The sequence below is a fragment of the Natator depressus genome, chromosome 3, assembly GCF_965152275.1.
Source record: "Natator depressus isolate rNatDep1 chromosome 3, rNatDep2.hap1, whole genome shotgun sequence".
Classification (NCBI taxonomy): Eukaryota; Metazoa; Chordata; order Testudines; family Cheloniidae; genus Natator; species Natator depressus.
Window position 1 is genome coordinate 81186025 of NC_134236.1, and position 15451 is coordinate 81201475.

At 40.6% G+C, this 15451-nt stretch overlaps 1 protein-coding gene across 2 annotated transcripts in view; it reads right to left on the reverse strand.

The window, feature by feature from the left end:
• POPDC1 (popeye domain cAMP effector 1) overlaps positions 1 to 15451 on the reverse strand; it is a 57201-nt gene that overhangs the window by 29122 nt on the left and 12628 nt on the right. For both annotated transcript variants that reach the window (XM_074948172.1, XM_074948171.1), the window contains exon 4: positions 7875 to 7999. In XM_074948172.1, coding sequence (XP_074804273.1) covers positions 7875 to 7999 — 125 coding nt within the window. The remainder of the gene's footprint in view (positions 1 to 7874; positions 8000 to 15451) is intronic.

Sequence of the window (15451 nt, forward strand, 5' to 3'; positions counted from 1 at the left end):
AGAGAAGCCTCTCTTACCAATAAAGGGGAGAGTGTGTGAAAGGCCACTGTTATGTACTCAGACTATTGTTTTCAAAGCAAGAAGGAGAGTTCTGAACAGATGATCTTCACTTTAAGCAGTCATTCACATCAATGCATAGTGAGCGTAAAACAGTACCTGATTTGGTAACATTTCACTCCCACCATCTTCTGGGCAAAGGACTACAGAAGGTGTAAGGCAATGGAGTAGCAGGACTGGGATCTTCAAATGAAGAGAGAGTGGAGTTGTTTGAAGATACAGTCACATTGTCACTTCGCTTTGTCTGTCACATGAGGAGGGAGTATTCTAATCATGATGGAAATTTCTAAGCTGGTATTTACATGCATGAAACGACTTTTATACTGCTGAGTTCAAATCACAGAAGATTAGGGTTGGAAGAGACCTCAGGAGGTCATCGAGTCCAACCCCCTACTCAAAGCAGGGCCAATCAACTAAATCATCCCAGCCAGGGCTTTGTCAAGCCAGGCCTTGAAAATCTCTAGGATGGAGATTCCACTACCTCCCTAGGTAACCCATTCCAGTGCTTCATCACCGTCCTAATGAAATAGTTTTTTCTAATATCCAACCTAGACCTCCCTCACTGCAACTTGAGACCATTGCTTCTCGTTCTGTCATCTGCCACCACTGAGAACAGTCTAGATCCATCCTCTTTGGAACCCCCCCTTCAGGTAGTTGAAGACTGCTATCAAATCCCCCCTCACGCTTCTCTTTTGCAGACTAAATAAGCCCAGTTCCCTAGCCTCTCTTCATAAACCACATGCCCCAGCCCCCCTAATCATTTTAGTTGCCCTCCACTGGACTCTCTCCAATTTGTACACATTCCTTTCTGCAGTGGGGGGCCCCAAACAGGACACAGTTCTCCAGATGTGGCCTCACCAGTGCCGAAGAGAGGGGAATAATCACTTCCCTCAATCTGCTGGTAATGCTCCTTTTAATGCAGCCCAATATGCCGTTAGGCTTCTTGGCAACAAGGGCACGCTATTGACTCATATCCAGCTTCTCGTCCACTGTAATCCCCAGGTCCTTTTCTGCAGAACTGCTGCTTAGCCGGTCGGTCCCGAGCCTGTCGCAGGATGGAAGGATCCCATGCACTATGTGCAGGATTCTGCACTTGTCCTTGTCCTCAGGATTTCTTTTTGCCCAATCCTCCAATTTGTCTAGGTCACTCTGGACCTTTCCCTACCCTCCAGCAGATCTACCTCTCCGCTCAGTTTAGTGTCATCTGCGAACTTGCTGAGGGTGCAATCCATCCCATCATACAGATCATAAATGAAGATGTTGAACAAAACTGGCCCCAGGAGCGACCCCGGGGCACTCCACTTGATACCGGCTGCCAACTAGACATCGAACCATTGATCACTACCCATTGAACCTGACAATCTAGCCAGCCTTCTCTCCACCTTATAGTCCATTCATCCAATCCATACTTTTTAAAACTTGCTGGCAAGAACACTGTGGGAGACCGTACCAAAAGCTTTGCTAAAGTCAAGATATATCAAGCCCACCACTTTCCTCATAGCCAGAGAGCCAGGTATCTCATCATAGAAGGCAATCGGGTTCGTCAGGCATAACTTGCCCTTGGTGAATCCATGTTGACTGTTCCTGATCACCTTCCTCTCCTCCAAGTGCTTCAAAATGGATTCCTCGAGGACCTGCTCCATGATTTTTCCAGGGACTGAGGTGAGGCGGACTGATCTGTAGTTCCCCGGATTCTCCTTCTTCCCTTTTTTTAAAGATGGGCACTATATTTGCCATTTTCCAATTGTCCGGGACCTCCCCCAATTGCCACAAATTTTCCAAGGATAATGGCCAATGGATCTGCAATCACATCAGCCAATTCTCTCAGCATCCTTGGATGCATTAGATCTGGACCCATGGACTTGTGCATATCCAACTTTTCTAAATAGTCCTTAATCTGTTCTTTCACCACTGAGGGCCGCTCACCTCCTTCCCGTATTGTGCTGCCCACTGCAGCAGTGTGGGAGCTGACCTTGTCTGTGAAGACCAAGGGGAAAAAAGAAGCATTCAGTACTTCAGCTTTTTCCACATCACCTGTCACTAGGTTGCCTCCCCCATTCAGTAAGGGTCCCACACTTTCCCTGACCTTCTTGTTGCTAACATACCTGTAGAAACCCTTCACATCCCTTGCTGGCTCTAACTCCAATTGTGCTTTGGCCTTCTTGATTACATCCTTGAATGCTCAAGCAATATTTTCTCCTCCCGAGTCATCTGTCCAAGTTTCCACTTCTTGTAAGATTCCTTTTTGTGTTTAAGCTCTCTGAAGATCTCTCGGTTAAGCCAACCTGGTCCCCTCCCATATTTGCTATTCTTTCTGCACATCTGGATGGCTTGTTCCTGTGCCCTCAATAAGGCATCTATAAAATACAGCCAGCTTTCCTGGACTCCTTTCCCCCTCATATTAGCCTCCCAGGGGATCCTGCCCATCAGTCCCCTGAGGGAGTCAAAGTCTGCTTTTCTGAAGTCCAGGGTCTGTAGTCTGCTGCTCTCCTTTCTTCCTTTTGTCAGGATCGTGAACTCAACCATCTCACTGTCACTGCTGCCCAGGTTGCCACCCACTTCTACTTCCCCTACCAATTCTTCCCTGTTTGTGAGCAGCAGGTCAAGAGGAGCATGGCCCCTAGTTGGTTCCTCCAGCATTTGCACCAGGAAGTCGTCCCCAGCACTCTCCAAAAACTTCCTGGATTTTCCGTGCACTACTGTATTGCCCTCCCAGCAGATGTCAGGGTGATTGAAGTCCCCCATGAGAACCAGGGCCTGTGATCTGGAAACTTCTGTAGTTGTCCGAAGAAAGCCTCCTCCACCTCATCCTCCCAGTCTGGTGGTCTATAGCAGATGTCCACCACAACATCACCCTTGTTGCTCTCGCCTCTAAACTTAACCCAAAGACTCAAAACAGGTTTTTCTCCAGTTTCATACTGGAGCTCTGAGCAATCATACTGCTCTCTTACATACAGTGCCACTCCTCCAACTTTTCTTCCCTGCCTGTCCTTCCTGAACAGTTTATACCCATCCATGACAGTGCTCCAGTCATGTGAGTTACCCCACCAAGTCTCTGTTATTCCAATCACATCATAGTTCCTTGACTGTGCCAGGACTTCCAATGATTCCTGTTTGTTTCCCAGGCTTCCTGAATTCATGTACGGGCACTTAAGATAACTAGCCAATTACCCTACTTTCTCAGTAGGGATCAGGAGGCCTCCCCTGTTGCACCCTCCTCCTTGTGTTTCCTCCCGGTATCCCACTTACCTCAGGGCTTAGGTCACCATCCCACAGCAAACCTAATTTAAAGCCCTCCTCATTAGGTTAGCAAGCCTGCTTGAGAAGACGCTCTTCCCTCTCTTCCTAGCAATCTTTCTTCCTGGAACATCCCATGGTTGAAGAATCCAAAGCCCACTCTTGAACACCACTTGAGCAACCACGCATTTATCTTCACAATCCGATGGTCCCTACCTGGGCCTTTTCCTTCAACAGGGAGGAAGGATGAGAACATGACTTACGCCTCAAACTCCTTTATCCTTCTTCCCAGAGCCACATAGTCACAGTCACCAACTCAAGGTCATTCTTGGCAGCATCATTGGTGTCCACATGGAGACGTAGGAAGGGATAGCAGTCCAAGGGCTTGATCAGTCTCGGCAGACACACTGTCACATCCTGAATTCTAGCTCCAGGCAAGCAGCACACTGAGTTTCCTGGTCTAGATGGTAGACGGATGACTCCATTCCCCCTTAGGAGAGAGCCCCCCCGACAACCACCATCCCATCTCCGCCTCTTGGGAGTGGTGGACGTGGAACCCCCATCCCTAAGACAATGCTTCCCATGCCTTCCGGTCGATGGTGTCTCCCTCTGATCCCTTCCCTCAGGTAACTCTTCCAAATCATTCTCTGCCATCGTATCTGTGCAGAGAGCCTGAAAATGGTTTCTTGCCTCTATCTGCATTGGGGGTACAGGAGTTCTCCTCTTTCTTCTTCTGGAGGTCACATGCTGCCAATTTTCTTCCCCATTCTGCACTGAAGCCTCTGAGTCTTCAGCATGCTGTGCCTGCAGTACTAAACGCTGTCATCTATCCAGAAAGTCTTCATTTTCTCTGATGCAACTCAGGGTTGATACTTGGGTAGCTAGTCCTTTAACCTTCTCTTCCAATATGAAGACTAGTTTGCACTTGATACAGACGAAGTCACGTCTATCCTCTGGGAGAAAGGCCAAGATGGTATATCCTGTGCGGGTCACAACAGCGGATCGTTCATGATCCACATTGTCTTCCTTTCAAGAGCCTCTTCAGATGTTTTATTTACTGCTCACAGAAGCCTGAAAGGCAAAAAACTCTGTGAGAACTCCCCCAAGGCGAACTCCCTCTGTTTGCCTATCCTCTGTTCACCGCTCATTTTGTTCACAACTGGCTGCTTTTTTACAAGGCTGCTGGCTTGAAGCAGTTTCCCTGACCCAAAGCCTTTCCTCCAATCAACCATTCAAGGCCCACCTGGAACAAAGCACTCCCAATTCACACTTTTCAAACCAACCAACCACATGGTCAAACAGTCACAAATATTAGTGATCAGTAGTCCTTATTCATTTAACAACACTTCATGGTAAAACTCTCTTTGGCTCAAGAAACAGAGACAGCGTCTTCCATTACTGTGCACTTATTTAGCTATTTGGATTTTATGATGAATTGCCTCTCCCCCTAGACCAAGGGTGGATACAGCATTGTCTCTCTCATACAGACACACACACCTAGCAACAGAGGTGAAATGAGCAATTTCACGGTCAGTATTTGCTTGTATGTATTTTACCTCTAAAAGAGCAAGTGTGAGTGGTCACACATCAGAGATGGGTGCTATCAAAGGGACATAGACAGATAGCAGAGTAGAAAGACAAGATGACAAAAATCAAAACTGATGTTCTTGCCAATGCGTGAGAGGTGTCCCATTGGGGCGTGAAGAAATCTGGACATGAATGCTTGTCACCATTTAAAAATGCAACCTAAGACTAGGGCTGAATGGAGGTTCTTATGTAGTGTTGCATCTCTCCCGAACACTCAATTCCATCCAAAGGACTAGCTGCTATTAAAATCAGATATGGCCTGCTCTGAGAAGTCCCGGCTGCATTGCTTTACTGGCACATGCAATCTGAAGATGAAAATTGAAAAACAAACATCATTTTCTTTTCAGACACCACTGAAAGGCAGTTGTCAACCATAACGCGCTCAAGGGACAGTGCATATATAAATAGCCAACTGCACTTTTCCCAGTATGGGCATAAGTAGCCAACTAAACCCAGAAGAGGAATTTAGCAAAGTTATAAGATGGGCAAGAAGTCCCCTCACCCCACCTGTTGAAAGGATTTTCTAACACTTTCATTGACTAGTAGTTTATAAATTGAGTTTCAAACTCAAATATTCTCTATTTGGACCTACATAAACAATATCTATCAGTGTTTTATACTACTGCCCATCACTGTAGTATTTGAGTGCCTTTCCTGCAAGATCAATAGCAAAAGTGAAGTTCCTAGTGGACTCTGGCACTTTTATACAGTCAAATTATTACTGTGGCACACACAAAAAAAGTATGTTAGTATTGCATTAAGTCTCAGATTTTAGTCACTTAAGTCAGAGTTAAAGTTCTTACAGCTATTTTAATCTTGGCCCTTTGCATACATCTGTTGCAAGAAGGTCTTCTGTTACTCTATCATAGAATACAGTGGTTCTCTGTGTTTTCAATACCAGGATCTACCGTCCTCCCCCATCACCCTCTCTAATCTAATAGAAGAAGGGTAAGATGGTCATGACACATTAGTGACCTCTCTGGAGGTTATGACATCCATGTTGGGAGCCTATAACATAATACATATGAAAATTTGTGTACAGTAGGTGCTTAGATACAGTAATGGGTGGGGCATAACAGAGACAGAATATCTGAGTTTATAGGCAAAGGTGCAGTTTCATCATCATATCGTATTCTGAAGACCAAGAAAATGTTTTCTAAAATAATTGTGTAAGCATCTCAGCCAGAGAAGTAAGAAACAAATGTGCTTACTCCCTTTTAAATTGAAGGGATTTTAAAAGGCAATGGGCAATTTAGGCTCATCTTGGATTGGCTCAATATACTGCATGTAGCTAAATGGACAGTTAGCAGTAGAGCAATCTATCTAGTTTTAAAATAGTGACTGATGATGCTTTAGACAAAAACTAGATAAAGCTTTACTTTGCCCTGCCAGGAAAGGAGGAGAGTATGTGAGAGGACAGCCAGGGGATTTGATTTGGTATAAGAATTCAGTTCCAGCTGGAATTGTTTCTTCCAGCACTGATCTAAGATACACTTTGGAAGGAGTAAGTCTGATTTCAGGTACTGGCTGAACAAAGCTAAAGGCCATGTTCTGCAGTACTTAACTGAGTAATGCACAGAGTTGTTCTGCTAAACACCTCAGAATTTGGCCCCAAGTATATATATTCCTGTAACCTTCACATAGCAAATTTCTCTTAAGATTGGACTTCATATTGTACAAAATCTAAGTGAGCAAAAAATAAAATTTTCCCTTTTTCTTTCTAAGCCTAAAGATTTCTGAAAAGAGGCAAGAGGCTGCAGTCAGGACTAGCTATGTGCTAAAATTTAAAAATAAAATAAATGGTCATACACAAAAAGAATACATAAGGGGAACAAATTAATGGAAACACTCCTGTGGTCCACTGGAGCCATGGAATAGGCACATTCTAACCCTTATCCCCACCCATCCATTGAATTTGTGTACTCACAGAATGGGAAGATATCAGGTGGCAGGATGGATAAAGGAATGGGGATTCCCAAGGATCCTGGCCTCCAACCTCAATGACTGTGCTCAAGTCTGTTGATTGACTCCAGTTCTACACTACTCTGAAGACCCTTCCATATTATTGGCTCACTCCCCTAGCTGTTCCCTTTGATTCTATGGAGGGGAGTCACAGGGTGCACAGCCAGAGTTTAGGCAGCTTTAGCTTCGCTGATTTGACCTGCAAATTATCCCCATGCCCCAAACTGGTTAAAGGCAGGAATCATGTCACTGAATGTGGATCTTCCATCACCCTGCCCACTTTCTCATGCTCATTCCTGGGCATCCCAGATATCTGATAGAGAAGGGAATAGTATTTCACTTATCACTTTCCCCATCTGTAGGGTCTGACCAGGGTTTTCTTTGTGGATTTCCTTCCCTCTACAGGACAGGGCGAGAGAGGACACATGGCCCAAAGGGTATTTTTGTATGAATGGACTGCAAGAACAACATTAAAGTTGTTTGTATATGAACACCTACATTTATTTCCAGGTTTATAAAGAGCCAAAATGTACTCTCAACCTCGTCTGCACCAGTACACCAGATACTTCTGGGTTTAAACTAAACAAGAGAAGTTTTATCCCCAAAGAGGTCATGGCCTAATTTTCCAGGAATAATTAGTTATGGATATCCACCTTGAAATATGCGGACCTGATTTTCAGAAGTTTTGAGCACCTATCCTCTGAAAAATCTGGCCCCTTTGAAATGCTCCAGTTGTGCATCCAAAAGTCACTAGTCACTTTTGAAATGTATGTCCTTGTCCTTTAGATAAATAAAAGGATGCCTGACCAGAAAAAGAGGTTTAAAATGGAAGTACTACATCAGACAGTGATGCACAAACTATCAGGATAAAATCACACTAATGTTAGCTGGTACCTGCTGGGGTTGATAACTAACCCACTCAGGCAAAACTCCAACAGAATTCAATGGGAGGCTTGCCCAAGCACAGCCATAGGACTTGGTCCATTCCTTGTACCCTACCAGACTCTGTAGTGATGATACTCTTTACATACCGGTCTTCTCTTGTACAGTAGATATATAAAATGCAGGAAGTTGACAACCAAGAACACTGAATTCCAGATCATTATATCCAAAGCACAGCGGTACAGAATGGCCCAGATGATGAAAAGTACACATCCTGTCAAAAATAAAGCAGGAAGTTAAAAGATACAAAAATATTTTTACCAGATTTTTTTTATATATACACACACACACACACACTTCATTCTTTTGATATAGATAATACAGCACCCTATTTTAGATTACAGTGATTATGTTCAGAAGTGATGCATTTCACAAGTTTCAGACTTAGGTACTATGGATCAAGGTAAGCAATGTTTTATTAAGTGTAAGTATAATAGTTAATTTTATTTAGTTACAAGAAGCATTTTAACTAAAACATACAACTGCTTCATACAGCTGACATTACACTGATTTGAGACAAAAATGATAACAGGGTGGATAAAAATCAATGATTTAAAAAAATTGGATTTTTTATTTAAAATCAGATTTTTTGATAAAATGCTTTTTGAGGAAAAAAACCTATCTAAAGATAGTTTTAATTAAGATACATTATAGCTCAAAAGAGCTCTCATTATGGAGTAGGAATTATAAATTCTATAGTATGAAACAATATATTCATGTAATGTTTAAGAAAAGTTTTGTAAATGAGTTCCAATAGTTCATGGATTAGGGACCCAATCTTCTGGGGTTCCAGGGGCTTCAAGATTTAGGTTCATCTTTCTATCTACCCAATGGGACACAGTGCTCAGTCTAGAAGATACTATCAGAGATGCTTAGTTTTGCAGTTCTCAAACTGTGGATTTCGGTCTCCAGAGATAATATGCTTGTTAACAGCAAAAATGTTTTTAAATAGATAAATATACATAGAGAGGTGAGAAATAACAGACCTCAACCCTATTGTCCCTCTGCAAATTTGTATACACAGAGTCAATCCCTTACCTCTCTCTAAAAGTGCAAAGTTCCAAAAAGTTCAATGAATAGAAGATTGCTGGTGGCAGAACAGATTTGGACAAGGAGAAGTAGTCTGGAGATAAATGTGAGAAGGGAGGGACAGGCAGTAGAAACAAAAGTGAAACTGTTTGAGCAACATATTCCATAAGTCTTGAGGTCTTTCTGAGGGTAGCCGTCATTGATTTGAGGTCTACCATATTATTCTCTCACTAGAAGGGAAAACCTATAATGGCAGTAGGCCATAATATTTTAATGAAGCTCCTCTACCTGTGGGTAAGACAGGCATGCGTGCAAAATGCAAACAGTGTAACAAAGAAATACAAGGCCTGGTTGCCTGAATGAAACAACATCATGAGAAGTGTTCCTTCTCAGGAGGAAGCTGCGTTGAAGAGGATGAAAGGAACATGTCTGAACATGCAGGATCTTCAGGTTGGTAAACTTTTTTATTTCATACTTTAAGGACTGCCTGTCTTCCTTCTGAACTATTCTTGAATTCTCATGTTTGAGCAAAAAATATAGTTGTTACTCTATGGTACTATCATTTTAGATGCAGTTGTGATAAAAAAAATAAATAGCTGAAATAGGCAGCTCTTCCTTTTACAATTTCACCTTTAAAGTAGTATTGAGTGTCAGTGAATGCAATGAGTAATGCTAAATGAGCAGTATGGTAATAATAATTAAATAACTGCATTGGCTTATTTTGTTTAGGAGAATCCATCCTCAACATACAGGATTCTGAAGACTATCCACCCTCAAGATCACTATCATTTTCTATAGTTTCAGAGCTATCTGCCAAGGATAGTGTTTCAGTCACACCATGTATGTCACGTAGCCACAGTATACCACCTGTAGCAAAAAGAAAAAAAAATCTCCATCATCCAAAAACAACCATAGGTAAGATTACAAAAAGAGGTAATTGATGAAAAAATTGCCCAGTTTGTTTATGCAACAAACTCTCCTTTCCGTATGATTGAGAACCCACGCTTCATTAACATGGTTCAGTCATTAAGACCAGGATACAGTCCACCCAATAGAGCAGATGTCTCAGGCAAATTGCTGGATAAAGTGTATGAAAGAGAAACTGAGCAGTGTGCAAAAGGTCTAGAGGGTAAAATTGTTAACCTGAGTCTTGATGGGTGGACCAATGTCCGCAATGATCCTGTTGTATGTGCTTGTGTGACAATAAAAGAAGGGAACATCTTCCTTACAGAAACAATTGATACATCAGGAAATGCACACACAGCGGAGTACTTACAAGAAGTAGCAATAAAAGCTATCACAAACTGCGGGAAAAATTTCAAATGTCTAGTACGCAGCTTGGTCACAGACAATGCTGCAAATGTATCCAAGATGAGAAGAAATGATTTAGAAGAGAGTCCCAAACTAACAACATATGGTTGCGGTGCTCATTTGATGCACCTCCTAGTCAAAGATTTCAGTGTTTCAGAAATAAAGGCTAATGTTGTTGAAATTGCAAAATACTTCCATAACAACCACTTTGCAGCAGCTGCTCTGAAAAAAGTGTGAGGAACCAAGCTAACTCTCCCACAAGCCATGCGATGGAACTCAGTAGTGGACTGTTTTGAGCACTATATCAAGAACTGGCCTAATCTGATGACATTTTGTGAACAAAATTGTGAAAAAATTCTCAACATTGGGCTTAAGAGAAATGTTGAACACATGCCGAGTATCCTGAAGCCTATTTCTGTAGCCTTGAACAAAATGAAGGGAAATAGCTGTTTTATTGTTGATGCTGTTGAAATTTGAAAGGAACCGAGTGAGATCTTAAAAAGAGAAATATGCAATGATAGAGTTAAATGACAAGCATTAAAAAAAAAAAATGAATGGGACAAGCACTATCTGCAGCTCATTTTCTTGCAAATATTGTCAATTCTCAGTAGCAGGGTCAAACCTTAACTGCTGAAGAAGAGGAGTTGGCTATGACATGGACATCCAGCAATTATCCCTTCATAATGCCAACTATAATAAACTTCAGAGCTAAGGGTGAACCATTCAAGAAATATATGTTTGCTGATGACTTTTTAAAGAAAGTCACACCAGTGAAGTCACTTAGGTGGAAGTCACCTAAGCACTTGGATTCAGAGACTATTGAAGTGATAATCTCACTTTTAACAGCAGTAGATTCTTCTGCCGGAGTAGAAAGAATATTTTCTTCCTTTGGACCAATCCATTCCAAATTGAGAAATCATTTGGAACCTGAAAAAGCAGGAAAGCTTGTTTTTCTTTTCCAGATTATGAACAAACAGGAAAATGAAGGTGAAGATGACTGAGTTAGCAGCAGAAGCCAATATTTTACGTTTCTCATGTTGACCTGGCTGACATAGTTGATTTAATTTTTGTTGGTTTTTTTTTTTTTAATATTTCATTTAACTATTTTAGTAAAAAAAAATTAACAAAATCAAACCTGATTTTAAAAAACTTGAATGTTTAACTAAATTCAAAAATTCATATGCTTGTTTTGTTAAAATATTATGTTTGCTGTTGAAGAAAAAAAAAATCCAGAATACATAGTGTTGTTGATTTAGTTAAATAAAACAAACAATTTAAATGTCTGTCTGATGTTCTTCTCCTAATACAGCATGGCAAGAAAATCCTCCAAATATTAATGATTAACCTGTTGAATTGGAGACATTTATGAAGTCATTGGCAGGTGAACTATCTGCTTCAATTACCTTTGGTAAATGAAATAACCAAACAATCATTCATTTTCTGATATAGCTGTAAAACTAATCTGAAAAGTTTTCAAAATAAATCACTTAGAAAAATGTATAGTGTGTACCTTCTAAAAATGAAACCTACATCTATCTCTGAGTTGTGAAGAATACGTATTAAGGTTATAACAACCAATAAGAATGCACTTCTATGTAGAAATCCATGATTAAATGGAGGCTTCCTGACTAGTGATTAAAATCAAATGCACCCTGATGATAAGCATTGATGATAAACATTCATTTCTAGGGCTGACGCCTGTAGACAAACAAAACATGAATAAGCAAGCACTATTTGCCTGGAGCTCCCTAAATGCCATCCACCGAGATTCAGTTTTAAAAGAAAAAAAACCACCATAACATATTATGAATCTGGCTTCCTGCTGTGAGTTATGCCATTGTTCAAGATATCATTTGTTAGGAAAACAGAATGACTGATGAGTATCTTCTACATAATTTTCAAATACTAATTCCTCTGCTCTGATTAGTGAGAGCTAACAAACAAGATAAAGTTCTTAATTATGCATCTTTCTCTTACAATGTTACTCTTTCAAGTTGCCATCTCAGCTTGAAAAATTCATACTCCATACATTTTTGCCAGTTCAAAATTCAAACTAGAGCCCAAATCAGTGAACCCTCCACGTGCAGAACTCCTGTTGATTTTAATGAGAGTTCAACAGATAAAAGGTCTTGCAAAAACTGAGGTTCCTGGCCATTAGAGAAACTGATTTTGGTAAAATAGCCTTTTGTAAGTGTGAAAAGAGATATGGAACAATTACTGTAAAATTCTTACAAGCAACATAAAGGTCTGGTAATTAAATAGATTCTCTCAAACACTGAACATGTTCTATATTGTAAAAATAACAAAAGTGGTATTTCTCAAAAATACACCTTACAGGGTCATAACTTTTCTCAACATTTCCTCAATGGGTCATGAAGACTTTGGTTCTACACACAGTACAATGGCAGAGAGGTAAATCACTTACAGGGTTCCTGAACTATGTTAAGACTTTACGAACAGTTTGGCCCCACTCAAATCATGTTTAAACTCTTCCTAACAATGCAGCTGAAAACAAGGTTTTGGCATCACCTACTGTCATGAGGTGCTTACAGTACTTCAGTGGTAAAAACCTAGCCCTATTCAAGTCAATGGCAAAACCCCTTTTGACTTCAATGGGTCCTGGATTTCACCCTAGCTTTAAAGCTAACACTATTTCTAAGCTAGCAGTGAATGAAATGAAATGCTAGAACAAAGAGAAGCATCCATACGTTATCTGAAAGCATTAAGAATTCCTCCTGCTCTCTAATTTCTCAGAGCACACAAGATTGCCAAGTGTGTTGTATTCCACTGTTCTGAATCCAACTACATCTTTATTATTATCCAACTATTTATCTTTATTATTAGGGTATTTAAGGTGGTTAATAATGAATCAGGCCAAGACTCCAACAGTAAATTGCTTTTTTTGACTACTATCAGAAAAAGGACATTCTAGTTAGCTCTTTGCATTACAATAGTATTAGACTTGGAATATTATTTGTATTTTCATAATGCCCGAGTGCCCTATCATGGAACAGAACCCCATTGCACTAGGTGCTGTATGAACAGAAGTGAAAAAAAATTCCCTGTCCCAAAGAGCTTACAGTCTAAGTATCACACAAGAGACAACAGGTGGAGACAAACAGGGGAGTGCAAGGAAAGAAGACGACGATATTAGCCAGCATGATAGGCAGCAGTCTTAGTGTGCCAGAAGCTAACGGTTGTCAAGTTTTTTGCAGGCTTCATGGAAAAGGAGAGTTTTAAGGCGGAGAAGGATAATGAGTTAGTTTTAACCAGTTTATTTGAGCATGAGCTTTCGTGAGCTACAGCTCACTTCATCGGATGCATAGCATATCGTGGAAACTGCAGAAGACATTATATACACACAGAGACCATTTTGTTTCATGGTCTCTGTGTGTATATAATGTCTTCTGCAGTTTCCACGATATGCTATGCATCCGATGAAGTGAGCTGTAGCTCACGAAAGCTCATGCTCAAATAAACTGGTTAGTCTCTAAGGTGCCACAAGTACTCCTTTTCTTTTTTCTTTTTACGAATACAGACTAACACGGCTGTTACTCTAAAACCTGAGTTAGTTTTGAAGATGTTTAGAGGAAGCGCCTCCCAAGCAGGTGGGGCAGCAGGGAGAAAGCACAAAGATACTCGTTTGAAAATTCTGTAAGTGGGCAATGGAGGCTGGCATCACAGATAGATGGGAGTGAACATTTCAGTAGAAAAATGAAAGAAGATAGGCAGGCTTTGGTTAGCTGTGAAGGGTCTTGAAAGTGACAAGTGGATTATGTTTGATGCAACTGAGAAGGGAAAGTATGGTCAAAGCAACGGGCTAGGAAAATTATCTTTGCAGCATCATTTGAATGAATATGAGTGGGGCAAGACAGCACTTGTCAAGGGCAGTGACAACTGAAGAGATGTTGCAGTAATCAAGAAGCAAGATAACAGCCTGGATGAGCATTTTAGATGTGTGGATGGATAGGAAAGACCATATCTTAGAAATGTTACACAAAATGAATCCGCAAGATTTAGACATAGCCTGGACGTGAAGACCTAGAGAGAGATTGGAGAGGATGCCACAGTATGGGCCAGAGTGACAGGCAGGATGGTGGTGTGATCTACAGTAACTCAAAAAGGAGGTACTGCGGGGAGGGGGGAAAAAGGGGAAGTTAAGATGAAGAGATCTGTTTTAACGATGTTCGGCTTGAGCTGACATCTAGTCATCCTCAAGAAAATATGTTTAAAATATGTTCACACTTCACTCCCATGGTGTGCGATGTCATCTCAGACCTCATATTTTAAGAAGAGTTGGGGCTAGTCACTACATGAAGCTTTCCAAAGAAAAAACTTAAATATTGCAGGTGTAGGAAGTATTTCCTATTATATCAGTGGTCTGAGAGTGCAAGAGATTTATATTGTAAACGGTGTAAGTCTATCTTGCTATAACTGAAATTGAGCTCTACTTTTTTCATTTACTCATAACGAAAAATTTTGGAGCCAATTTTTTTCCCCCATACTTTGTCCAAGTATAGATTTTTTTCTGATAAGTTAAGCGAGAGTGGAGAAAAACAGATGAAGAAATGGAAAACAAAACAAAATACAATAAAGCCCAAACCACATAAACAAACCCTACCCTTCCACACAGTCAGGTGTTTCAGCAACTGCACAGATGCTCAAAATTCTCTATGCAGTTGTTGTGGAGTTTTAAGAGACTGGGTCTGTATTACCTTATCCAAATAAGTTCTGCAATGTCAGAATGTTGACCAGGCCCCAAATCATGCTAAAACAATTAAAATATGTTGAAATACCACCAACGGAAGACAAGTGAGCCCAGGACAATACTTTCTATTAGGGCTGTCGATTAATCGCAGTTAACTCAAAAAAAAAAAAAATCAGTTTTAATTGTGCTGTTAAACAATAGAATACCAATTGAAATTTGTTAAATATTTTGGATGTTTTTCTACATTTTCATATATATTGTATTCTGTGTGGTAATTGAAATCAAAGTGTATATTATTTTTTATTACAAATATTTGCATTGTAAAACTGATATAGTATTTTTCAATTCACCTCATACAAGTACTGTAGCGCAATCTTTGTTGTGAAAGTGCAACTTACAAATGTAGATTTTTTTGTTACATAACTGCAGTCAAAAACAAAACAATGTAAAACTTTAGAGCCTACAAGTCCACTTAGTCCTACTTCTTGTTCATCCAATCATGAAGACAAACAAGTTTGTTCATATTTACAGGAGATAATGCTGCCCTCTTCTCATTTGCAATTGTGATGGGTTGGATCACAGAAACCCCCTTGGGGCTGCCAACTGATGTGCCAAGAC